Source organism: Rhinatrema bivittatum, chromosome 2 (assembly GCF_901001135.1).
Source record: "Rhinatrema bivittatum chromosome 2, aRhiBiv1.1, whole genome shotgun sequence".
Classification (NCBI taxonomy): Eukaryota; Metazoa; Chordata; class Amphibia; order Gymnophiona; family Rhinatrematidae; genus Rhinatrema; species Rhinatrema bivittatum.
Window position 1 is genome coordinate 385,585,173 of NC_042616.1, and position 25,792 is coordinate 385,610,964.

Sequence of the window (25,792 nt, forward strand, 5' to 3'; positions counted from 1 at the left end):
AATATCCTAACCGAAACAGCCTCAGAAAGCTTAAGATCCTTTTGTGTCTGAATCCACCTACATACTAGATGACCAATTTACAGGGAATCAAGAACTCCTCCAGAACTTACTCATTGGGGAGAAAATGCACTTGCCTCCCCTGCCCCCAATACTATTTTTTTTTTTTAAAGTGGAATAGGATACATATATATACAAACTCATTTCTTCCTTGTCTAGTACCAACTTTACCTGAGGCAGCTGCCTCATTCTGTTCCATTGCTCAACATCACCAAGCACAGTACCTTCCATCCTTCTCCATTCCCCATCAGGTCCAGCCTTCTCTCCCATCTCTATCCCTGTGGCATCCCTCTTCCCCCCCCCACCACCCTGACTGCTTGTTACCATGCTCTCCTCTCCCCTAACCTGTGTCCTGATCAAAGGCTTAAGATGCCACCTTCTGGGCTCAAAGATAGCACTGCCATCTGTTCCCGAGAGCATCTCAGCAGCAGCAAAAATCCTTTCACCTCAGGTAACCTGGTAAGTGGATTTTCAAAACCTTACCCATTAAGTTTCAGTAACTATATGCCAGTTTAATGGTTCACTGATATTGCTGCACACGTGGAAGCTCAATGAAAAATTGCTGAACCTGACTTAAGTGCCTCAATGCCCTGGATGGGGGGAATAAGGTCTGGCTATGGTGAAATGGTGACACCTAAGATGCCATATGCAGGTAAACAGAATTTTGAAGGAAGTTTCAGCTTGTAGTCCCTAGTCAAAGGTTTATCAATGTGATAATTGAACTACATGAGAGTAGAAGTGTGAGGGGGAAAAAAAAACAAACAAACCACTATCCTTCTATACCTCATCTCCTGTAGATAACTGAAATCTTATAGCACAACCCCAGGATGAATCAGTCCAATTGAGCTGGAAATCAAAGGAGCAGAATAGAAAACTGCTGGGCTGAACATTAAAAAAAAAAAAAAGTTGAGGTGTTGCCTACAGTGCATCCAGAAAGTATTCAAACCCCTTCACCTTTTCACATTTTGCTGTTACAGCCTTATTCTAAAATATGCATTTTTCCTCTCAATCTACACCCAATACCCCATGACAAAACAAAATCAGGTTTGTAGAAATTTGTGCAAATGATTAAAAACAAACCTGCAATATCATATTTACATTACTATTTAAACCCTTTACTATGCCACTCAAAGTTGAGCTCAGGTGCCTCCTGTTTCCATTTATCTTCTTTGAGATGTTTCTCCAGCTTGATTGGAGTTTGCCTGTGGTAAATTCAATTGATTGGACATGATTTGGAAAGGCACATACCTGTCTATATAAAGGTCCCACATTTGACAGTGCAGTCAGAGCCAAATTAAAGCCATGAAGTCGAAGTAATTGTTTATAGACCTCCAGGACAGGATTGTGATGAGGCACAGATCCCGAACATAGTGGCCTCCATCGTTCTTAAATGAAAGCTCGGAACCACCAGGACTCTTCCTAGAGCTGGCCACCTGCCTAAACTGAGCAATCAAGGGAGAAGGGCTTTGGTCAAGGAGGTGACCAAGAACCCAATGGTCACTAACAGAGCTCCAGGGTTCTGTCTCGATAGAACCTTCCAGAAGGACAATCATCTCTGCAGTACTCTACCTGTCAGGCCTTTTTAATAGCGTGGACAGACAGAAGCTACTCCTCAGTAAAAGGCACATGAGTGTCAGCTTGGAGTTTGTCAAAAGGCACTTAAACTCTCAGAGCATGAGAAACTAGATTCTCTGGTCTGATGAAACCAAAATTGAACTCCTCGGCCTGAATGCTAAGCGTCATATCTGAAGGAATCCAGGCACCACTCATCACCTAGCAAATACCATCCCTACAGTGAAGCACGGTGGTGGCAGCATCATGCTGTAGGGATTTATTCAGCTGCAAGAACTTGGAGACTAGTCAAGATTGAGGGAAAGATGGAACAGAGCAAAGTATAGAGATCCTTGATGAAAACCTGCTCCAGAGCACTCTGGACCATAGACTGGGGTGACTATTTACTTTCCAAAACGACAATGACCTAAGCACACAGCCAAGTGGCTTCGGGACAAGTCTGCTAAATGTCCTTCACTAGTCCAGCCAGAGCTCAGACTTGAATGTGATCAACATCTCTGGAGGGACATGAAAATAGCTGTGCATAGATGCTCCCCATCCAACCAGACAGAGCTCGAGAGAATCTGCAGAGAATGGGAGAAAATCCCCAAATCCAGGTATGTCAAGTTTGTAGCATCATACCCAAGACGAATTAAGGCTGCAATCGCTGCAGGTGGCGAGTAAAGGAACTGAATACTTATATAAAGGTGATATTTCAGTTTTGTTTTTGTTTGATTTGCACAAATTTCTACAAACCTGATTTTGCTTTGTCATTATGGGGCATTGTGTGTAGACTGAGGAGGAAAATGTATATTATCCATTTTAGAATAAAGCTATAATGTAACAAAATGTAGAAAAAGTGGTCTGAATACTTTTTGAATGTACTGTACAGGGAAGTCAGAGGCATAGCAGCATGATTGGTTCAATATGACTGCATCTTCTATCCTCCACAGCTGAAGGTTACGTAGACAAGCACTTAACTTGCTCAGCAGCACCAGAACATACAATTATGTGGTTGCCAAAGATCAATAAGACTATCCTTGCTACTGTGGTGCTTTTGCTGGTAAATCAAAGTTTTGTATCATACCAGGCAAGAGAGGATCTTCGATGCATAACATAGATGGTCTGTATCCATTGGTCATGGCTTTCATGATTTCTTCTTTGGCAATATAGGCACCTCCATTTCGTATTCTAATACCAGTTTTCAAGTAATTAAAATTTCTTCCATAAAGTTCAAAAAATTCTATTAGAAGCATTCCAAGATTTTCATCATCTCTTCTGGCATCAATTCTTGGATGCAACTGCATAGAACATAAAACAGGTTATGGGTTTCTAGTTTTGGTTTTTATAAATTGAGATTTATAGAGCTAGATTAAATGAGTACCAATACTAGAAAGTGAAGACTAAAATTAAAATAAATCAGCAAATCCATTACTAGCAATTTGTTTGGCCAGCAAGTCCTTCAGCCATCAAATATGCATCATGCATATGCAGCACTCTAGTTTTTATCCATCTGTGTGCTTCAAAGAACTTCAACATTTGATATTCCACCTTTTCCAAGTTAGCCTCAAAAGCGGATCACAAATCAAATGGCATATAAAATAATTCTCATTATATTTGCATCACAATAGACAGTAGCACAGAGAAAAACACAAAGGGTTAATGTGTCAGAGGTTTGAAGGGGACATTTTGGATTAATTGGGATGGAGTAATAAACCTGGGTCTACTGGGGTTATTCAGAAACCAAGATAATGAAAGGTGTGTCAGTGATTAATGGTTTCATGGTTGAGCTGGTAGTAATAAAAGGCAGTGTGTGTCAGAGTGGGGTCTGGAGAAAGCCTGGCTGAATAACCAGGTTGTGTTTCCTTAAGGTAAAATATGTGTCAAGGGTAAAGTAGTGGTATTTTGTTCCATAATTTTGATATATAATAGCTAAATGCAAGTTAATATGGCAGAAGCCCTGGATCAAAGACAGAATAGCTATTTGGGAAAAATCAAAATTCCCTTGTTGAAGTGTGATTGGGTAATTGCCAGGTTCTTGTGGCCTGGTTTGGCCTCTGTTGGAAACATGCTGGGCTTGATGGACCCTTGATCTGACCCAGCATGGCATGTTCTTAGGTCATCATCTGGGAATGATACTTAAAGATCCAGTTGTTAAAACCTTTGAAGACAAAATCAATTGACTCCTGTATTCGTAAGCATCTTTATATTTAACAACTTTTATTTAGCCAAACAGCTACCTGCTTGATCAGAGCAAAAGTGCAGACCTTGTACTTGCTGATGTAATTGTAGATACATTTCAGGAGTTGAAGGTACTTGGCTTCATTAAGAGTATATACAATAGCATGCAATGGAACAAATGTTACTACTTAATATATCCCACTTAAATTATAACTACCATAATTGCATTAAAATTTACACTATCATTTCAAAATAATAAAAAAGGAATCCATGATTTCCATATATTCAGAGTGCATACCCAAATAGCTCATGAGACTAGTATTGCCTATGGCAGGGGTGGCCAACTTCGGTCCTTGAGAGCCACAAGCAGGCCAGGTTTTCAGGACATTCACAATAAATATGCATGAGAGATTTGCATGCATGGCCTCCAATTTATGCAAGTTCGTAACAGGCAATATTCATCCACATTTCAATCCCTATCCAATTTCAGCAGGGAAATTGATTGATTAAAGTGAAAATCTGAACCCACCTTCAGCAAAAAGGACGAAACAGTTCACAGCTGTACTGCCCCCGAAGTCACTTGCAGAAACTGTTCCCAGCAAGACTCCACAAAGGCACTGGTAACCACAAGGGAGGATGAAGATGCTTCACCCCTTTTAAGAACAGGACCACATCCAGACGGGCCAAGAGTTCACCATTCACCTGAGCTAGGAAACAGGCAAGAGCCGCCACCTGACCTTCAAGGAATTAAGGGCCAAACACTTACGCCAACCTATAAAAAATCCAAAATGAGTGGGATCTTAACCATTGAACCCCTTGTTCCTCATACCAAACTTCAAACAATCACCAAACCCGAACAGAGGCTAAAGACGTGGAGAACCTTTGCACTCTAAGCAAGGTGGAAATCACAGCAGTCAAATATACACACTTCAACAACAGAGCCCTTTCAAGGGCCATACTTGTAAGACAAAAATAGAGTCGGATCTTCGTGAAGAACAGGCTCCGGCTGCAGCAGATCCCTGTGGACCGGTAATCAGAGAGGAAAGTCCACCAGGAGCCTCTACAGATCTGCCTACCACGGCCTCCTGGACCAATCTGGCACTACCAGAAGCGCCATCCCATGTGTCTCAATCTTCCAAATCATTCTGCCCAACATGGGCCATGGGAAAGGCATATACAGCTTGCCCTCTAGCCACTCCTTCATGAGGGTATTGATGCCCTAAGACTTAAGATCTCTCCTGCATCTGAAGCAGCAAGGAACCTTCATATTGTGTGATGTCACAGCAAGTCTAGAAAGGAAAGCCCCAGTGGCCTACTGTGAGCTGGAACGCTTCATTTGACAATTCTCATTCTCCTGGATCCAGATTCTGTCTGCTGAAAAAGTTGGGTCTTACATTTTCTTTTCCTGCAATGTGTGAAGCTTAGATCTACTGACGATCTATTTCCACCCATTCCATGAGTTGGGCTATTTCCTGCGACACTTGCTAGTTTTTGTTCCTCCCTGGTGACTGATGTAAGCCACTATCATCTCATTGTCTGACATTATTCGGACCACTCGACAAATCGCAAGCATGCCAGCCAAACAGCACAGGCTTCCAGCCGACTGATGCGCCAGAGACTTCTGTACTCCAGCACCTCCCGACAGTGATCCCCTCCCAACCTGGAGGCTCACATCTGTCGTGAGTACTAGCCAGTCCAGTGTTTGTAGGGGGGGGAATGCCCTCTTAGATCAGCTTGCAACCACCACAGTAGCTGGATGCTGATCTCCACCGGTAAGAAACTGTATCAAGTAGTTCTGACACTGAACTCCAACGTGCAAGAGGTGTGCGCTGAAGGGGGACATTTATGCACTCTTGTCCATGGAATTACCTCTAGGGTGACTGTCATCAACCCGAGCACCTGTAGGTAAGCCCACATTGTCAGGCGTATTGTCAATAGTCGCACCTGCCTCGTCAGTTTCTGAATGTGGCCGTCCAGTAGGAACACCCTGCTTGCTGTGTGTCAAAACACCATCAAGATTCTCCAGTGTCTGGGATGGCAATAGATTGCTCCTGGCCAAGTTCACCAATCAACCTAGTTCCTGTAGCAAGGAGTTCACTTTGCACTAGACCTGAAACCTCTTTCATACTCCTGGCTCGAATTACCCAATCTTCTAAGTATGGGTAGATCAGAATGCCATCCTCTCTAAACACTGCCACTACCACCAACATGACCTTGGAACAGGTTCTGAACACAGTGGCCAACCCGAAGGGTAGTGCTCAAAATGATAATGTCGCCTCAAAACAGCGAAACGTAGAAACTATTGATGCTCCAGCCGGATGGAAATATGCATGTATACCTCTGACAAATCCAGAGATGTAAAACTCCCCCAGATTGCACCAACATTATCAACAAGCATTAAGGTTTCCATGAAGAAGAGAGTCTCGCAAATGAGTTGACTCCCTTGAGATCCAGGATAAGACGAAAAGAACCCTCATAAGAACATGCCATACTGGGTCAGACTAAGGGTCCATCAAGCCCAGCTAGCAGTGGTTGATCATGTGGCACTCAGACTGGCATCTACCAAGTCAATGCCAGCCGCCTCGTACTCATGTTGGGCTACCTTCACTATTTGCCTCCAAAGCTCTTCCTCAAATATAGCAGAGCTCAAGAATCAATATGCTTCAGCAGGAGAGCTGACAGGTATTTCAAGAGGTACTGTAAACCTGGAGCTGGACCTCCCAAACTGAAGCAACACCTGCACAGGACAGGAGACAGCTATATTCTAAGCACAGCCATTTTCAGGGTCAGAAAGAGCACTATTCCCCTGTTCTTGGAGTCATGTGAAGTGATCGGGGCCAATGAGCCTTAGCCTTCAATGTGCCCCTTGAATCTGTTTCTCCTCAGCTCTATGTTCAAGAGCTCAGAGCCCACTGAACATCTCAAGCTAGGAGATCTATCTCCATTTTTGGACTTAGCTTCGGTGCTGAAGGAGACTAAGCACTCTTCAGTAATTCCTTGTCTCCAGCTAATGTTGTAGCTCCATGGTTCCTATGCGTAGATAGCTTCAGTGTTAACTTGTGGAACTTGACTTTCTTGTTTAAAGAAAATTTCCCCTTGGCTCCCTTTCAACATGGAACACATCAATGCCAAATCTGTGCCATGACATCAACATTGGTTCCTGATGCCAGTATCTGCATACTGAGGCACCAAAGGACAACCAGTATCTAACACAAACTCTGCTGAGGCAAAATACAGAGATGTCTTAGTATGAGAGGATATGTCCTGAGTAACCACGAAAGTAGTACTGATGGCTTTAGTAAGAATACTAGCAGACATGTGGCTATGTCAATATGGGAAGCTAAGCTTCCCTCTGAATGAAGCAGCTTAGGTTGGATAACCAAAGTCAAAATCATCCCTGCTCTTGGGCTTGTGCACCAATGAAAATCAATGACTCCACATAATGCTCTATGCAATCTTTTCAAGCCTGAAATAGACTACAAAGAACCCTTCCCATAACTTGAATAGGAAGAGTAGGAATGTTCCCAGTTACTGAAGAGCCTTCCCTTCAATCTCTGTTTCAAAGAAGATGTTTGACTACTTGCTGTCAAGTAATACAGTGGCTGATGATGCACTTGCTAGGTCGTTTGATACCAATGCCTTCAACACCAATGAGGGGGGGCATTTGACTTACAAGTTCTGACAAAAATATCAGGAGAAAATATTTGGAGTTTGATGGTCCTGGATAACATCTTTGAGCAAATACAAGCAGGACCTCAAGCTTTAGGGCATAAGAAATTCATCTGATGGTCAGTTATGGACATCTTGCGAATGAGGCGCAGGCAATGCCTGATCTGGTCTTCTCAAACACAGAAAAATAGAGCAATGCAATCAAGACAACTAACAAAAAAGGTCAACTAGGTCCACAATGCTATGCTACACCAAGAAGAGAAAAATCTCAGGCTCAACATCCTGCACTGGTTGAAACACAAAAGATTTAAGTGCTAAAAACCTTACCAACACGTCACAAGAACCTAAGTAGTAATCGAAACCAACTAAGGTCAAGGTTGCAGAGAAAGATACATGCAATGTACTCTGTAGTCAAAGGACTGAAGGTGCCCTGTGCAACTGCAGCAGGGCATGAAGACCTGTGCATGTCTGAGGCACCTTCTGGGCTTTTCCAGAGCTCTCCAAAAATGCTCTGTATCAGCACTTGACTACATACACCTTTAATGCTAAACTGTGGGTTGTAATCATACAATTTCCTAGCTAATAGTTAACATCACTAAGCATGCATGATGAATAAGACAGCTAGCAGCAAAACTCAGACTTCATTACCATACAATGAACAGAACTATTCTTAGAATCCATAATTTAGTTTAAAAAAAAAAAAAAAAAGCTTACCTGTAAGAAGCTAATGGCCATTAAAATTAGACTGTAAGAGCTAATTCCACCAGTAAAAACTTCATTTAAATCCCTCTGAAGGAGGAACTGCTTTAGTACTAAAATCAAAAATGGCAGCAACGAGTATTTCTGCAGATAAAAAGAAAATAGTACTTAACAATGTTTACAAATTTACTTTATATTAATTCATCCTCTGACAAGTAACACATTACAATAGTTTCATTTATTTCCAATTAGTTCCATATATTTTATACTTGTTTACACAGAAAATGATACTGTTTGTTGTAAGATCTACAATTCAGAAGGGATTCCAAAACCTGGCTGTGAGTTTCTAATAGTTGCCTGTATCAGTCAATGTTGCTTCCATAAGTGAATATTAGTTATCAAACTTTGTCCTTTAGTTATGGTATAAATTGATTTTCATCTTATTTCATTCATACTATTTTTATTTATTTTATAAACAATCTAGACTGTGTACAATTAAAAATACAAAGACTTTATAAAGGAAAAAAAATTCAAATAAGCAATGCAAATTTAAAATAAAATTTAAAAATAGTAAATACAGAGAACAAAATAAAAATTATCTAAAAAATATCTAAAGATAAAATATCTAAAAATTTTTATCATAAAAGACACTTCTGACCACTATTTACTGCTTAAATATTGCAATAAAGTATCTCAGGCTTTACTAACTGCTAAATACTGTTCAAATTAAGTCTCATAGGCTTCTTTAAATAACCATGTTAAGAGTTTTTTGTTTTGTTTTTTTAATATTTTGATGTCTTTTTGGAGTCTAGCTCATCTGATAATTGAGTTCCATAATTTGGGGCCCGCAACCAAAAATCGCTCTGTCTCTGACTTCGGACAAGTGAGCAGTTCTTATTGACGGCACTGTAAGAAGTCCTTTATTGGCTGACCTTAAATTCCTTTTGGGTGTGTGTAGGTATAGAGGAGTGTTTAACCATTCAGTTTGTTCACAATTTAATGAATTATGTATAATACATTTTGTACTCAATTCTTTGTTTTATTGAGAGCCAATGAATATCGATCAAGAGTGGTGTAATATGATCAAATCTTTTTCCTCCACACAATACTCTGACAGTCGTATTTTGGAGTAGTAATGGTCTTAAGCAATTTCCAGGCAGAACAAATAAAGAGCATTACAATAGTTAGATGAAAAAAGCAGAGTTTGTAAAATGGCTCTAAAATCATTAAATTCTAATAATGGCTTAAGACATTTTAAAATGTGCAATTTAAAATAGCCATCCCTTAATTTTCGCTTAATGTCAGTTTTTATTTCAAATTCTTGATCAATTAAAATTCCAAGATCACGAACTTGATCAGTTGAATCAATCTGCATGAAATCGGTTGTAAAATGGAAAGTTCTGTTAAGGTGTGATTTTCTACTTAGGAAAATCATTTCCGTTTTTTGGTTATTTAAAATCAATTTCATATGGACTAAAAGGTGCCTAATAGAAGTTAAATAGATGTCAATAGTTCTTAAAGTGTCGAGAGAATTCTTTATGGGGATTAAAAGCTGAACATCATCGGCATATATATAATGAATAATACCTAGTCCTGACAACAACTTACATAAAGGCAAGAGGTAAATATTAAAAAGTGTTGCCGATTAAAGATGATCCTTTTGGGACTCCTGGTTTGATATTATGTATCCTCAGTGTCTCTTAGCCATAGTCTGGGTAGAGAGTGAAGGGGAGGAGGGAGGTGAGGAAAGTTTGAGGGAATTGTGTGGCAAACTGCTTCCATGACAAGATTCACAAAAGTAGTCTAGTTCTCAGCCAGGTCCACCTTTACCTGCCTCTCCAACCTTGTCTACCCTTCCCCTAGCCTCTGTCACTATCTCTTCCTTTCCTGAAGTCACAGTGGAGTAATCTGCTCATTTTCTCTCTTCCTCAAAATTCACTATTTCGTCCTCACCCAATCCCTGAGCTCCATCTCCACAGCAAACATCCCTTCCATCTGTCACATTCTCACTCTCCACTGCTACTGTTCCTGCTGCCTTCAAATGTGCTGTAATCATACCCTCACTGGATTCTACCCGTCCTGCCAATTATCATCCCATCTCCTCCTCCCTTTTGCTTCCAAACTACTTAAACACGTTCACTGCCGCTGTCTTAATTTTTACTTCTCTAGACATTCTTGATCCAGTCTGGTCTGGTTTTCGCCCTCTACATTCTACTGAAACAGTCCTTACCAAAGTTTGCAATAACCTGTTTACAGCTAAAGCCAAATGTCTTTACTCTGTCCTTATCCTCCTTGACCTGTTTGCTGCTTTTGATACAGTTGATAACATATGTCGTTGCTTGGATTTCGGGACTCTTTTCTGTCTTGGTTCTCTTAACTCTCCTTCACACTTAACATTTCCTCTGGTTGTTCCTCCTCTACTGCCATTCCACTATCAATTGGTATGCCTCAGTTTTGTCCTGGGGCTTCTTTTCTCACTATATACTAATTTCCTTGGTACTCTTGATTTCCTCTCATGGTTTTCAATACCATTTTTATGTTGCGTTCCAGATCTACCTTTCTACACCAGAAATGTCATCAGAAATCCAGTCCTGATCTCAGCCTGCTTGTCTGACATTGCTGCCTGGATGTCCCACAGCCATCTTACACTCAACATGGCCAAGTCAGAGCTCCTTATCTCCCCCCCCCCCCCTCCCTCACCTCTCTGTGGATAACACTGTCATCCTCCTGGTCCCATCAGACCGTAACCTAGAAGTAATCTTAGACTCCTCTCTCCTACACTTATTTTATTTGCTTTTATATACAGATATTCAGCAAGTCATCACGTCTGTTTACATACAATTTGAAAAAAAACAAAAAGAGGATACAATGTAAAAATATAACAAATGAGGGAACAAAATGGGATATGTATTACACATATCCAACACTCTGCTAGAATGTTCAGTTTCTTTATCTAACATTGCCAAAATCCATCCCTTCCTTTTTGAACACACTACCAGAACCCTTATCCAGTCTCATCTCCTCAGACTACTGCAACCTGTTCCTCACAAGTTCCCGGCAAGCTCTCTCTCTCCACTGCAATCTGCATTAAATTCAGCTGCATGACTTATCTTTTGCCAAAGTCGCTGCGCTCACATAACCCCCTCTTCTGAAGTCATTGCATTGGCTCCCTATCTGCACCCACATAGTTCAAGCTCCTCTTTCTCACCAAGAAATGCCTTCAAATCTTCAGCACTTCATTACCTCTCCTCTCTACACCCCTCCTCGTGCACGCTGCTCGTCTGACAAGTTACTCCTATCTGCGTCCTTCTCCCTCTATCGCCAAATCCCAACTCCATGGTTTAGACTTGGCTGTGCCGTGTGCTTAGAATAGTCAACTTGAACAGGTGTATCATACTCCTCTTGCCATGTTTAAATCCCATCTAAAACCCACATTTTTTTAAGCTGCTTTTAAATCTTAGACCCAATTGTCTGCTTTAACATGATTAACTAACTTTCTTTTTTAACAATGGCCTTGCTTTATGAATGTTTGTCTTATTAGGTTGTATGCTCTTTTGAGCAGGGAACTTTTTTGTATGCTTGTACAGTGCTGTGTACATCATGTAGCACTACAAAAATGTTAAGTAGTAATATAATGGTTTGATATTTATTTCTTAAGACTTAGGTTAAGCTCTTATGGATTAATTTTATGAATTGTTTTAGAATAAGCATCCACGTTACTTTACTGTTCTATGTTTTTATATTACTAGCTTCATGCCTGTGATTACTTATCGGCCATGCTCTGTTGTAAATCACTATGGGCATTTGTTGGGATAGCAATCAATACAATGTAAAATATTTCTTACAAGCATCTGGATGCCTAGGTTTATAAAAATGTCTGAAATCATAAAAACTGTAAACTAGAGTAATTCCTGCAGGAAGATATTTACCAGCACTAGCAGTACAGAGAAAGATAAATTCTACTTACCTGATAATTTCATTTCCTTTAGTGAAGGGTAGGTCAATCCCAACAAGTGGGCTATACAACTCTGCCAGCAGATGCAAACAGAGCAAAAGCTGATGTCACAGCTATATAGTCCAGCCCCGACAGCAGTCCATCAGTATTCTCTGGAAAAGCCAAACTGTGGACAAACCTGATTAAACTCGATCAGCAACAGGCAATTATTTGTGTTTCTCAATCAACAAGAACACTGAGCTCAGCCAAAAAAGGAACTTATCTAGCAAACTAAGGGCTAGAGAAGCCACTTGCCAGTTATCAAACAGCAGGAATTATACTCTGCATAGTTGGTCTTAAGGCGGCTAACCACAAAATTCAACTCTGACCAGCCGAAGGCAGGTTTGGGATTGACCTACCCTTCACTAAATGAAAGGAAATTCAGGTAAGTAGTAATTTCTCCTTAAGGTTCAGGTAGGTCAATACCAATGAGTGGTATGTACAAAAGCTAATCGTGGAGGTTGCCAGCGGCCCAGTCAAAACCGCTCGCACAAAAGCTGTGTCCTCCCTAGCCCTAACATCCAAGCAGTAATGCTTGGAGAAGGAGTGCAAAGATGACCAAGTCAATGCTTGGTAAATTTCAGAAGGTGACAAATGAAGCTCCGCCAATAATACCGCTTAAGTCTTCATGGAATGCAGTCTAATCTGCTTCGGTAAGACAACTGCAGAAGCCACATAAGCTGCTTTAACGACCTGCTTAACTCAGTGGGCAATCACTGCCTGCATCGCTGGCACTTCCTGATTACCTCCATTATGGAGCACAAACAGGCGACTGGACTTCTGAATAGCCTTAGTCATCTCCAAGCACCGCAGTAAATGACGCATGAAATCCAAGGAACACAAAAGGCGGTATTCAGCTTTATCTCTGTCTCTGTTCAATACAGGTAGAGGAATGGACTGATTAAAATGAAATTCTGAAATTCACTGAGCAAAAAAGATACAATCCTAAATTGAACCACACCCAGAGTCAAACGGAGAAAAAGCTCAGGTCAGGAAAGAGCCTGCAGCTCAGACCAGACATGCCAAACAGATTGTTACCAGAAAAACTCTTCAAAGTAAGCAGCACAAGGAAAGAGTATGAAGTGGTCGAAAAGTCAGACCTGCCAAGAACAAGGACCAAGTTAAGATCCCACAAAGGCACCGGAAACCACAATGGGGGGCAAAGATGTTTAACTCCTGCAAGAAATGGGATGTGTCTGGATGGGAAGACAAAGGCCCTCCATTGACTCTTCCCCAGTAACAAGCCAGTACCACAACATGAACCTTCAAGGTATTAAGAGCCAAACCCTTAGGCAAGCTGTCCTGTAAAAATTCCAAAATCAAAGGAATATCCACCTTGAGTTGTTGAATACCTCGCTCAGAACACCAGGCCTCAAAGACGCTCCAAAACTAACGCAAGCTAAAGTAGAAGAAAATTTCTGGGCCTGAAGAACAGTGGAAATTACAGAAGGCAAATAACCATGTTTCAGCAGCTGAGCCCTTTCAATGGCCAAACCTTAAGACAGAACCCAACCTGGATAGTCATGCAGAATGGAACCCCGACGTAACAGATCCATCCAAGACAGTAGCCAGAGGGGAGTGACCACCAGAAATCTCTGGAGACTGGCCTTCAAGCCCAATCTGGAGCCACTAAAAGGACAGTGTTGGTTTAATCTGCACTCTTCTGTACCAGCCTGCCTATTAAATGCCAAAGAGATAGATAGATGTACTCATGGTATGGGCAGTGCAGCATCTCCTAAGCATATTTGCCTCTCTCCTCGTCAGGAAGGACAATATCAGAGCCGATTTCCTCAGCAGGAGAAGCTTGGCCCTAGGAAAATGGGAGCTGACAGATGAGGCCTTTCAGTTATTGGTGGACCGCGATGGCCTACCAGATCTAGACCTGTTGGCAAACTTCATCAATGCGAAAGTTCCACACTGTCTACTCTTGGATGTAAGCCACTGTTGCATTGTCTGACATTATTGGGACCTCCCAAGGTTCTAGCTGCTCGGCAAACTACAGGCACGCCAACCAAACCACTCGTGCCTCCAGTCTGTTGATGTTCCATGCTTCTCCACTGCATTCCAGCACCCTTGCACCACCAATTCCTGACAGTGAGTTCCCTAGCCCCGGAGGCTCGCATCTGTCATGAGTACCAACCAATCCGGCGTCAGAGAAGTTCTCTTCCTGAGCTGGTCTCGTAACCACCAGTTCAACTGGGATTTCACCTCTAACGGAAGGAACAGCCTCACCACACAGTTTTGCGACTGTGATTGCCATCGGGAGAGCAAGGTGCACTTAAGAGGACGCATGTGTGTTCTCACCCAGGGAAACACTTCTAATGTGGCAGCCATCAATCCAAGGACCTGTAGATAAGACCATATGGTCAGATGAATAGAGTTCCACAGGGATCGGACTCACAGCGTCAACAAGTAGATCTGAGTCTGGCAGAAACCCTCTGCCCTGCCTTGTATCAAATCGAACCCTGAGATACTCCACAGTCTGAAATGGCTGCAAATTGCTCTTGGCTAGATTCATCACTCAGCCTAGTACATGCAGAAAGGAAACCACTCTGCAGGAAACGCAAACTTTGCCAATGCCTTGGCTTGAATTCAAACCGGTCATCCAGACAGGGGTGAACTAGAATGCCCTCCTTGGAAAAGGTCCTGGGTGCTGTGGCTAGTCCGAAAGGCAAAGCCTGAAACTGCAGACAATACAGGATGGCAAATCGGAGGAACTGCTGATGTTCCTGCTGGATGGGAATATCCAGATATGCCTCAGTCAGATCCAGAGACGTGAGGTACTCCCCTGCTTGAACCATCGTTATGATTTATTTTTAATTTTTCTATACCAAAATTCCTGCATTAGATACAAATCATTCCGGTTTACAGAGAAAAGGAACTCGCCCGTGGCTTGTATGGCCGGGGCTTTTTACATTATAACATTAAAAACAGTTAACATGGCTTATTTACAGTGAACAGGTGAACTGGTGAACATATAAATAGTTAAACAGTTAGACAGTCAACGTGTAATAATTCGATAATAATTTTCAATAATAATTTTAAATAAACAGTTAGATAAATAAACCGATCAATGAAACGATGATAGAGCTCATCGTTTCCATCCTGAAATGTGTGACTCAGATATTAGACACCCTTGAGATCCAGTATAGGCCGAAACGACCCTTTCTCCTTGGGCAGGACAAAATAAATGGAATATCAGCCCATATTTTGCTGCGAGTCTGGAACGGGGATCACAGTTTTCAGAATCAGCCATTGTATTGTGCTTCCACTTTTACCCTCTTCTGAGGGGAGTTGCATGGAGGTATCTGAAGGAATGCGAAGAAATTCTAGACATACCATTCTGAACCACTTCGAGAACCCATTTATCTGAAATAATCTGGGCCCACCTGTGATAAAACCAGGATACATGACCACCTCTCTTCCATATCACTAGGTGAGCACGCAAACCTTCACTGGGAAGACTGAGGGGCTCCACCTCATGTATCTTTTTGAGGACCTCGGGGGTAAAAGGACAGATCTCTGGGAAAAACCTCCCCTATAAGCTGAAAACGCCAGTAATCTTGAGAGTGGCCACTCGCACAAGAAGTCCGGGAAACTGGCTTCTTACTCTGGCAAACTCGGGACCTGGGTCTCCCTGCATTTACTTGCCTTTTTCCAATTCACTGCCAAGAGCGAGCCTCTGAAAGGCAGCTTAGTCAGATTGGAATTTGAATAGTATCTGCAGACCAGTTGTGTCGCCTGGCAGCAATAAATGAAGCAGCTCCTCTGCCAGTGGTCCATAGCAAGTCACATGCCGCGTCAGCTAAGGTGGTGGCCCCTGGTTCTATCATAGGTTCTAAATTGAACCCAAAGCCACTAGACTCTTGACAAAGCCGCAAGGTAGTTCAAGCTACCAAGCCACAACAAGAAAATTTGCAAGTTCACTGTCACTGCCTCGAAGGCTTGTTTCAGAATAGCCTCAATCCTCCTATCCTGAGTATCCTTCAGAGCTGCACCTCCCTCTACTGGGATGGTGGTATGTTTTTATGACAGAACAAACCAAGGCATCCACCTTAGGGAAAACGCAACTTGCTCTCTGGTCTGCAGATCCCAAAGGGTATAAAGGCACTTAGGTTTCTTTGTTGCGGGCACCATGCTGTAAATGCACAGACCAATGAAGGCTCATGCCTAGCTTTTCCACGCGTACAAGCGTGCCTATTATGGACGCACAAAAAGTGTGCGAAATCTACCTGCCTAGGCCACTCATCCTACTGGACACCCAAACTAGAGGCCCAGAACAGACACCTAAACTGGGCGCACAAGATGTGCATGCAGAAGGAAGAATGCCCAAACGAGAATGGGTGCGCATAAGGATGCGCAAGCACATGCCAATAGTCTGCAGCAAAAAAAGCACGTGGAAGTACCCCGCGGCCTACCGCACGCCAAAGTGGGAAAAGCCTGGGAGCAGGGCCTAGGCAAAACTGCTGCTCAACCCGCCATGCCTGCACGCTCTCCTCACAGAACTCTCAAGAGACGTGAGCGGGACAGCTGAATGCAGAGGAAACATATCCTTCTGCTGTCTTCCTGTTGCTGACTTTTTTCTTTTTTTTTTTTTTTAAAGTTAAAAACTTTTATCCAAGTTCAGCCCTCCCTAGCTGAGAGCAGGAACAGGTCCTGGCTATGTGGGGGAGAGGGCTAAAGCCTTCACTACCAAGCCTCTCTTGGCTTACAACCACTAACTGGAAAGTTAGGTCCACACCAGTCAAGGCTATCGTACTGAAGTCACTCTGAGAAGGGACCGCATATCATCTCCTTAGGAGGGAGGCGGTGCTACATAGACATCTCCTTTCCCAACTTTTCTTTCTTTTCTTTATTTTTTTTTTACTCACAGGTGATCCCCCTAAGGGAAATGCATGTCCATCTGCTGGAGACTGAAAATACTGGTGGGCTAATTTCAGGGCGAGAATATATAGCAGCGACATCAGGTTTTGCTCCATCTCCATCTGCTGCAAAGGTGCATAACCCACTCATTGGGACTGACCTATCCGAAAGCTAAGAATTCAACACATATTTCAACTAATCAGACATTTTATAGCACAGGGAATCTGCAACTGCAATTAGTGTTATGAATAAACACTTTTGGCCCTTTTCAATTTAAGCTAAATTAAGAATCTTTGCTTTTAAAGGAAGATACTTGCAGGTGAATAAAATTGTCACTTATTGCCAGGGTGGCCATGTAGCTCTATGCTCAAGGGAGAAGCTAAATCACTGCTGGTCTTATGACACTGCATGCAAGGAAATTTCATTATTTTAGTTTCCTAAAAATGCAGGACTACATCTCCAAGTATTCAGTGATAAACCCAGGACTGGCTCACCTTGTCCCTCTGAATATAGAGTTATATGATCACACTTTCTAGTACTGTTCTCCACCCTGCAAATCTAATAATGTTTGTTGCCACAAGATACTTAATATTATAGGCCAACAAACTGTGAGCTGTACACCCAAATGGGGCCATAAGAAAGCAGGGTCCTCCAGCTCCCTCCACTTCAACCTGTAGCCTGCCATGACAGTCTGCTCAAGCCCTGTGAGTACACACTACCTCACAGACCCTGAGCCAGCTGCTGTTGCCAAGACTATTTTCCTGCTTTGCATTAGCGGGGAGGGTGAGGGAGGGGGATGAGTAGTCTAGGTCTGTTTTAATGTTTTGATAATTTGAGTGGTTAATCATCAAGTGTTAAAATGGGAATATCTGATGAAGGCAACCATTACCATTCTTCTCGTGTGAAAGGTGCAAAATTAACCAGAAGACTGCAAAAATGAAATCACTCAAAATATAGCAGAAATAGTTTGATATGCTATTTGGAAAGTCAGGGGCAAGAGTTTTAAAAATGAAATCCCACTAGAAACTACAGATTTTGATTTCTCCAAATTTCCTGGTCAGCTCCCAGATTTGTCTGAAACCATGTTAAAATAAAAAGCCTTCTAAGACATGGTGACAAAAGCATTTGATTGGTTGATTTTACCTATCATGCATTTAAGATTGTTTTAAGATGTCTCAGTGGTAGTGCTGCATTGCCACGCAGAGGGTGTGTGTGTTCAATTTCCTTCTCAGCAATTCTGCTCCCCTTGGCTGACTGGAACAAAGGCAACTTTCACAACCCTTAAGCAAGAACTGGGAAGTTTATCGTTGCACAACAGCAACACCTAATGGACAACATTCAGGGCCCATGACTGCTGGGTTCTGGAAGGACAGAATGCCGTCACTGCGATGGACTAAAAGTAAGCAGAGGAGGGGATATAAGATAGGAGAAAAATCCCCAGTTAGCAGCAAATGAAGGCTCAAGGTGCCAGATCCCAACCCCAACCCCAATTCAGCTGGAAGCCCAGAGCAGCAGCAAGCTGGTGTGCCAAACAATTCAAGAAAATAATTCAGTTACCTTCATGTAGTCCTTAATAAATCGTGCTGCCTTCACACCAGTTTCTACATTAAAACTGATGTCAACTTTCACTTCTGTCTCCTGGTCAGTAAGTTTTATTATTGGCACCTATAACAAATAATGGAAGAGGATTAGAAGCCAAAATAAAAAGTGGGTGGTAAGTTACAGCTTATTGCCCACACAGATTTACTTACAGCTTTTTCTCACACAAAATATGGACAAAAATTATTTAAGAAGATCATGTACTTCCAAGACTTCCGTACAGTACTTCAGGCAATCATTTTCTCAAAGATAGACTATTGCAACTCACTCCTGATCGGCCTCCCTGCAAATACTATCAAGCCATTACAGACGGTACAAAATGCCGCTGCCAGGATTCTAACCAGATCCAAAAAATGGGACCACATCACCCCCATTCTGAAGATCCTCCACTGGCTCCCTATCAATTTCAGAATACTGTTCAAAGTTCTAACCATCACCCACAAAGCGATATTCAACATCACACCTTTGGATCTCAAGTTCCCTCTCAGACTGCACTTACCATCCAGGCCGGTAGGAGCAGCATATAAAGACACCCTCCAAGTTCCCTTTCTAAAAACAACTTCAGGAATGAGAGCCCTCTCAGCATCTGGTCCAAAACACTGGAATTCTCTCCCTCCAGACCTACGGCTAGAACACTGCCCGGTTACTTTTAAGAAAAGACTCAAAACCTGGTTGTTCAATCAGGCCTTTTCCCATTCAGATAATCCTCTGAATTAAATTCCTCCCCGTTCCTCAGCAGTATTTACACTTTTCCTATTCATTTATATCTCCTTAGTCAAAAATTTCATGTTCAGATTTGCTCCTCTACTTAGCTCCTGTTGCCTTCACTACGGTTCACATACCTAATCCTCACCCCACTAGCCATTTATTATATTTGTACAGTGACACCATTATGCCCCTCTGTTCCAAGATTTCAGTTTGGTGCTATACCTTAGCGTCAACCCCTAGTTTTCTGTTGCTTAGTCCAAGACCTAAGCCTCTGCGATCATATATGTATTATATTTACTCTCTTTGAGACACTGTTTTCTGTACAAATGTTAAATGTTATTTCTGCTTGTTTTTTGGTTAATAAGATATTTTATTATTAGTTCTTTGTAATTGTTCACATTTGAAGCTCTGTCAATGTTCAATGTAATTGCTTTCATTTACTGAAGCACTGTTTCTGTTCAATGTAAACCGAACTGATTTGTAAACCCTTACAAGAATTTCGGTATATAAAACTGTTAAATAATAATAATAATGTTAAGAAGCCTATTTACAATAGTCAATGCAATAATGCACATTGTTAGTAAACAACCCCATCATTCTCAATGAGACCTATTTACTAATGGTAACATTTTGATAAACAGGCCATTAAAATGTAAAAAAATAAAATGTCTTGCAAAATTTGACCCTATAAAAAGTCATATGTGGATTACAAATGACACAGGTTGTTCTAGACAGTATGTTTATTGCAAACATGTATGCTCTTAAAGTAAATTTTCAAAGGCACAATTCATTATTTCTTTGCATTTTTTGTAAGAGACAATTAAAGTCTGAAAAATGCTGCTTGCATAAGTATTCAACCCCTTCAGACTAGTACTAGCTAGATACTACTTTAAGACTTTAAGAACATGCCATATTGGGACAGACCAAGGGTCCATCCAGCCCAGTATCCTGTTTCCAACAGTGGCCAAGCAGGATCCCAAGGTGTAAATTCCAAGCTGCTTATCCCAAGAATAAGTAGTGGATTTCTGCAACTCTCCCTTAATTAATGGACTTCACCCAGGAACTTGTCCAAACCTTTTTTTAAATGCAGCTATACTAACAGCTTTCACCACATCCTCTGGCAACAAATTCCAGAGCTTATGTGTTGAGTACAAAAATATTCTCACTAGTTTTAAATGTATTACCCAGTAACTTCATTGTATGTCCCCTGGTCTTTGTACTTTTCGAAAGCATAAACTGATTAACACTTACTCAATGCACTCATTTTATAGACATATCTCCCCTCTTAGCCATCTCTTCTCCAAGCTGAACAGTCCTATCCTCTTTAGCCTTTCTTCACAGGGGAATTGTTCCATCCCCTTTATCATCTTGGTCGCCTTTCTCTATACCTTTTCTAATTCTGCTATATTTTCTCGAGATTTTTCTTGCACCTTTTGCTGCAATAACAGCTTTAAATCTGTTTGGATAAGTTTCTTCCAGCTTTGCAGTTTGGTAGCAGGGCGGATTGGCCTATCAGGGCTTTGGGCATGCCCTGGTGGGCTGGTTGGTTTTGGTTGTAGCGGCTCCAAATGACTGAGGCTGCTGCGACCAACACTAGGCTCCCAGTGCTTCACAGATAATAGGAGCCTCCTGCTATCTATATTTATATTTGGCCTGTTCCACTGCATTCCCAGTGGGCACCATGGCCTCCCATAACTGGTGAGAAACCTAACAGCCAGAAATGTGATTAGAGTAGTACTTAGTTCCCTTCTGCTGTCTGCACATTTTTCATGAGTTCCCTATCCTCTTGCAGCTCTCCTACATCCTCTCCCCGACCTGTAACAGGTGTTCTCCTAGGACAGCAGGATGTTAGTCCTCACAGATGGGAGACATCAGATTGAGCCCGGCACGTAAAACTTTTGTCAAAGTTTCAAGAAGCTTTGACTGGCACACTGAGCATGCCACTATCTGCGCATCCACCCAGTGATGGAGGGTATGGGTACAGAAGAATTTCTCCCCAATAAAAGGAGACTACATCCATAACCAGAGCACCTCATGAATCAGTAAACTGGCAACAAAATACTAAGGACTATGTGGGGGAAAACACCTCAATTAAGCCTCATTCAGAGACAATGTGGTGGCCTTTGGGATGGAGAGAGGAGGAAGAAAAAGAAAGAGGGGAAGAAGGGCTGGAGATTGGGGGGGGGGGGGGGGGAGTACTCCCTCTCCTTCCTCAATCAGATCTTACTCCTTTCCCCCTACATCAGATCTTCCCCTCCTGCTTCCCTTCTCATTCCCCAATCCTCTCCTCCCCCCCACTTCATATCCTCCCTTTTCCTGCATCTCCAAACTCTTCCCCTCCCATCCCTGATACTCCTTGTCCTTCACCAATTCCTGAGATCATCTTTTGTCCCCCACAAGACCAGAGATCTCCCCCCCCTTAAAACTAAAAAACTGTCACCCATTTAAATAATTCAGGACAGTTGTGAACTTTAGCTGATGTGCAATCTGGTTTCCTGGAAAGATCTTGAGGGCAAAGCTGCTATGTGAGCTTCCCTACTCAGTTTAATACATTTAGGGTCAGAATAAATTTGTTTTGTCAAACTGTAATGAAAGCCAGACTGGACTTTACGCATCCTTGACCTACATATCACTCACAGGCATGAAACCAAGGAGACCTAAAAGCCCACGGGTTTACCCATTGAATTGCTAGGGGAAGTGACAGACAGTGGCCTCAATTAGTTCAAGCATCCTCAAGACAAAGAAAGTGCAGTTGCTTAGCTGTAACAGGTGTTCTCCTAGGTCAGCAGGATGGTAGTCCTCACATTTATTTATTTATTTATTTATTTAGAGTTTTTATATACCGGCAATCATGAAAACATATCTTGCTGGTTTACATCGAACAGGAGTGCATTATAAACAAAAAACTAGAACTGTGGTGTCCGAAAGTACAGTTACATTTAACAAGGGTAGCCGAACTTGGAGAAGGAAGAAGAGAGGAGAGAAAAGAGATGGTTAAACAATATACAATTTAAATATAGTATACAGAATAAATGTTATATACAAGAGGAGTGGAGTTTTAGGAGTCATTGGAATGTGTCATTGGGTTGTGTCCGGAAATGCTTGTTTGAATAACCAAGTCTTAAGTTTTTTCCTAAAAGTTGGGAGGCAGGGCTCCTGTCTGAGGTCTGTAGGAATGGAATTCCACAAAAGAGGGCCAACTGTGGAGGTGGCGCGATCTCTTATGGTGATGTGTCTGGTCGTTTTCGCTGGGGGAACTTGGAGGGAGCCTCTATAAGCATCTCTAGTAGGTCTGGTAGAATTATGTGTTTGGAGAGGGAATTGAAGATCGAGAGTGGTAAGTTGATGTATAGTTTTGTAGGTGATGGTTATGGCTTTGTACATGATGCGGAAGTAGACTGGTAACCAGTGAAGCTCTTTCAGGACGGGGGATATGTGGTCTCTTTTCCTTGCGCCTGTCAAGATTCGGGCTGCTGAATTTTGAACCATCTGTAGGGGTTTGGAGTATGATGATGGTAGACCTAGCAATAGGGAATTGCAATAGTCTAGTTTCGAAAAAATGACTGCTTGGATGATCGTTCTGAAGTCTTGAGCGTGGAAAAGGGGTCTTATCCTTTTCAGGACCTGAAGTTTATAGAAGCAGTCTTTGGTTGTTTTGTTGATGTGTGCCTTGAAGTTTAGCCGGTTGTCTATTATTACTCCTAGGTCTCTAGCTTGTGTGGTAGGCAGATTGGTAGGAAGAGAACTGTTGGAGGTGTTGTTCTCAGGAGAGATGAGTAGGATTTCAGTCTTAGAGGAATTTAAGATGAGGTGTAGGCTGTTGAGTAGTTTGATTTTTTTGTGGCATGATTCCCAGTAGTCAAGAGTATTAGAGTATGTGTCTTTGATTGGGATGATGATTTGAATATCATCTGCGTATAGGAAAAACTTTAGATTGAGGTCGGTGAGAAGTTGGCAGAGAGGAAGAAGGTAAATATTGAATAGAGTCGGAGATAAAGACGAACCTTGTGGGACTCCTATGGCAGAGTTGAATCTTGAGGATTCCTTGTTTTGGAGTTTAACTTTGTAACCTCTATTGTTGAGAAAGGTTTTAAACCAGGAAAGGACGGTGCCGCTGATTCCTATGGATGACAACTGGTTAAGGAGGATAGCGTGGTTGACCGTGTCGAACGCTGCGGACAGGTCCAGCAAGATCAATAGGTATGAATTTCCTTTGTCAAGGCCCAGTAGGATATGGTCTGTCAAAGAGATAAGGAGGGATTCTGTGCCTCGATTTTTTCGGAATCCGTGTTGTGGGGCGAAGAGAAGATTGTTGTCTTCGATGTAGTTTGAAAGTTGAGAGTTGACTAGTCTTTCCATGATCTTGGCGATGAATGGAAGGTTAGCTATGGGGCGGAAGTTGTTAGGGTCCTCGGATCAAGGTTGGGTTTCTTTAGGAGTGGTGAGATTGAAGCCATTTTGAGATCATCTGGGAAGGATCCTTGGGCTAGAGAGCAGTTAATGATGTTTGTCAATGATGTGGCTATTGTGTCTGGAATAGATAGAAGTAGTTTGGTAGGGATGTGGTCTGCGGGGTGAGACGAAGGTTTCATTCTTCTCAAGATGGCATGTATCTCAGTGGAAGAGACGGGCTCAAAAGTGTTTAGGCTGGAGTTTTTGAAGGTTGGGTGTTGATATAATGGAAAGGCGTCAGCGGTATTGGAAGGCAGTTGAGTTAAAAGATTGTTGATTTTATTTTGGAAAAACTGAGCGAGTTCATCAGCTTTAGACTGTGCCATGTCGCAGGGGATTTCTCGCGGTATGGTTTGAGTGAGGCTGGAGACATAAGCGAAGAGAGCTTTAGCATCAAAGACCAGGTTGTGAATCTTAGATGCAAAATAATCTTTTTTAGATTTTGAGGTGAGGGCTTTGTACTGATATAGTGAGGATTTGTATGAAGAAATGGTGCTGTCACAAGGGGTTTTACGCTAAGTCGCTTCTTTCTTTCTTAAGCTTTGTTTTAGTTTTCTAAGTTCATTGGTGAACCAAGGCTGTCTGTTGGAGGCGTTGGTGTGGGATTTTTTTTATAGTTGAAGGGCAGAGCTTGTTAGCTATGTTTTCTGTTATGTTGTTCCAGGAACGAATGGCAGTGTTCGGGTCGGTGAGATCTAATAGAGGGAGCTGTGAATCCAGCTGGTTGTGAAGGTCTTCTGGGGGGCATCGCCTCCTGTATTGGAATGAAGGTGAGCGGATATTAGGAGAGTTGGTTTCTTTCAGAGCGAAAGAGGTAGAGATGAGAGTGTGATCCGACCATGGGACCTTTATGTTCTTCAAATTGGATGTAGTAGTAATGCCTTTGTTGATGAAAATCAAGTCCAGAGTGTGACCCGCTTTGTGTGTGGGTTCGTTGACTAATTGTTGGAATCCCATTGCTGACAGGGCTGTGAGGAGGGTTACGCAGCTGTTAGAAGGTGAAGGATTGTCTATGTGCAGATTGAAATCTCCTAAGATGATTGCTGGAGAATCCAGGTTGATGAGCGTAGTGGTGATTTCAAGGATGGGAGAGACATCGGATTCTAGGAGCCCTGGGGGGGCGTAGACAAGAAGGATTTGAAGATGTTGTGATGTGAAGAGACCGACTTCCAGTTTTGTGTTAGAACTGAATGGGTGTTGGGAGAAGTTAAGGCTTTTTTTGGTAGCCAGAAGGATTCCCCCTCCTCTTTTTTTCAGTCTTGGGAGTGAGAAGAAGTCATAGGTCAGCGTAGGGAGTTGGTTTATTAAAGCTGTATCTGAGGGCTTGAGCCATGTTTCGGTTACAGCGCAAATATCTGGCTTGGCGTCGGTGAGGTAATCATTGAAAATTAGAGATTTTTTTGTTAGGGATTGTGCATTGAAGAGTGAAAGTGAAAAGAGGGTGAGGCCTAAAAGCTGGGTGATTGGTGCAATCAGAATAGGGGTGAGTGTTTTCAAGTTGTAGTGAAGGGCTTGTCTGGCAGATGGTCTTTTAGGTAGGAGGTGGTGTTGCAAAATTGGTATTGGAAGAGCTGGATACATTTTGGATGGTTAGCTGGGTGGTTGCTGCCGGGTGAGCGCTGGATGGAGACGCGTGGTCGGCTGGAGGCCGTGAAGAGAGCGCCTGGAGATCGCGCCGGGATTTAAATCCCCTCCCGGTCGCGTCTCTGTGACGTCATCGGGTGCGCGCCTGGATGGGGGGTCGGAGCTCGCGGATCGGAGCTTGTGCGCTGAGGTAAGTAATCTTTTTTGGCCTCGTGGCTGGCGGTGGGCTGTCGGTGGTAGGGCGAGCGTTACAGGCCTTACCCCGATAGGTCCCGGCGCCGGCTGCGCGGCCCTGGCTCCCAGCTCCTACGTCGCGGGCGTCGGTGGATGGAGACGCGTGGTCGGCTGGAGGCCGTGAAGAGAGCGCCTGGAGATCGCGCCGGGATTTAAATCCCCTCCCGGTCGCGTGTGGGTAAATATCAAGCTCCAGTAACA

General features: G+C 42.6%; 1 protein-coding gene across 4 annotated transcripts in view; it reads right to left on the reverse strand.

Annotated features, from left to right (window-relative positions):
• TENT4A (terminal nucleotidyltransferase 4A) overlaps window positions 1–25,792 on the reverse strand; it is a 178,414-nt gene that overhangs the window by 99,890 nt on the left and 52,732 nt on the right. For all 4 annotated transcript variants that reach the window (XM_029590012.1, XM_029590011.1, XM_029590010.1 and 1 more), the window contains exons 5-7: window positions 18,572–18,679; window positions 8,173–8,301; window positions 2,696–2,909 (exon numbers count right to left, since the gene is read on the reverse strand). In XM_029590012.1, coding sequence (XP_029445872.1) covers window positions 2,696–2,909; window positions 8,173–8,301; window positions 18,572–18,679 — 451 coding nt within the window. The remainder of the gene's footprint in view (window positions 1–2,695; window positions 2,910–8,172; window positions 8,302–18,571; window positions 18,680–25,792) is intronic.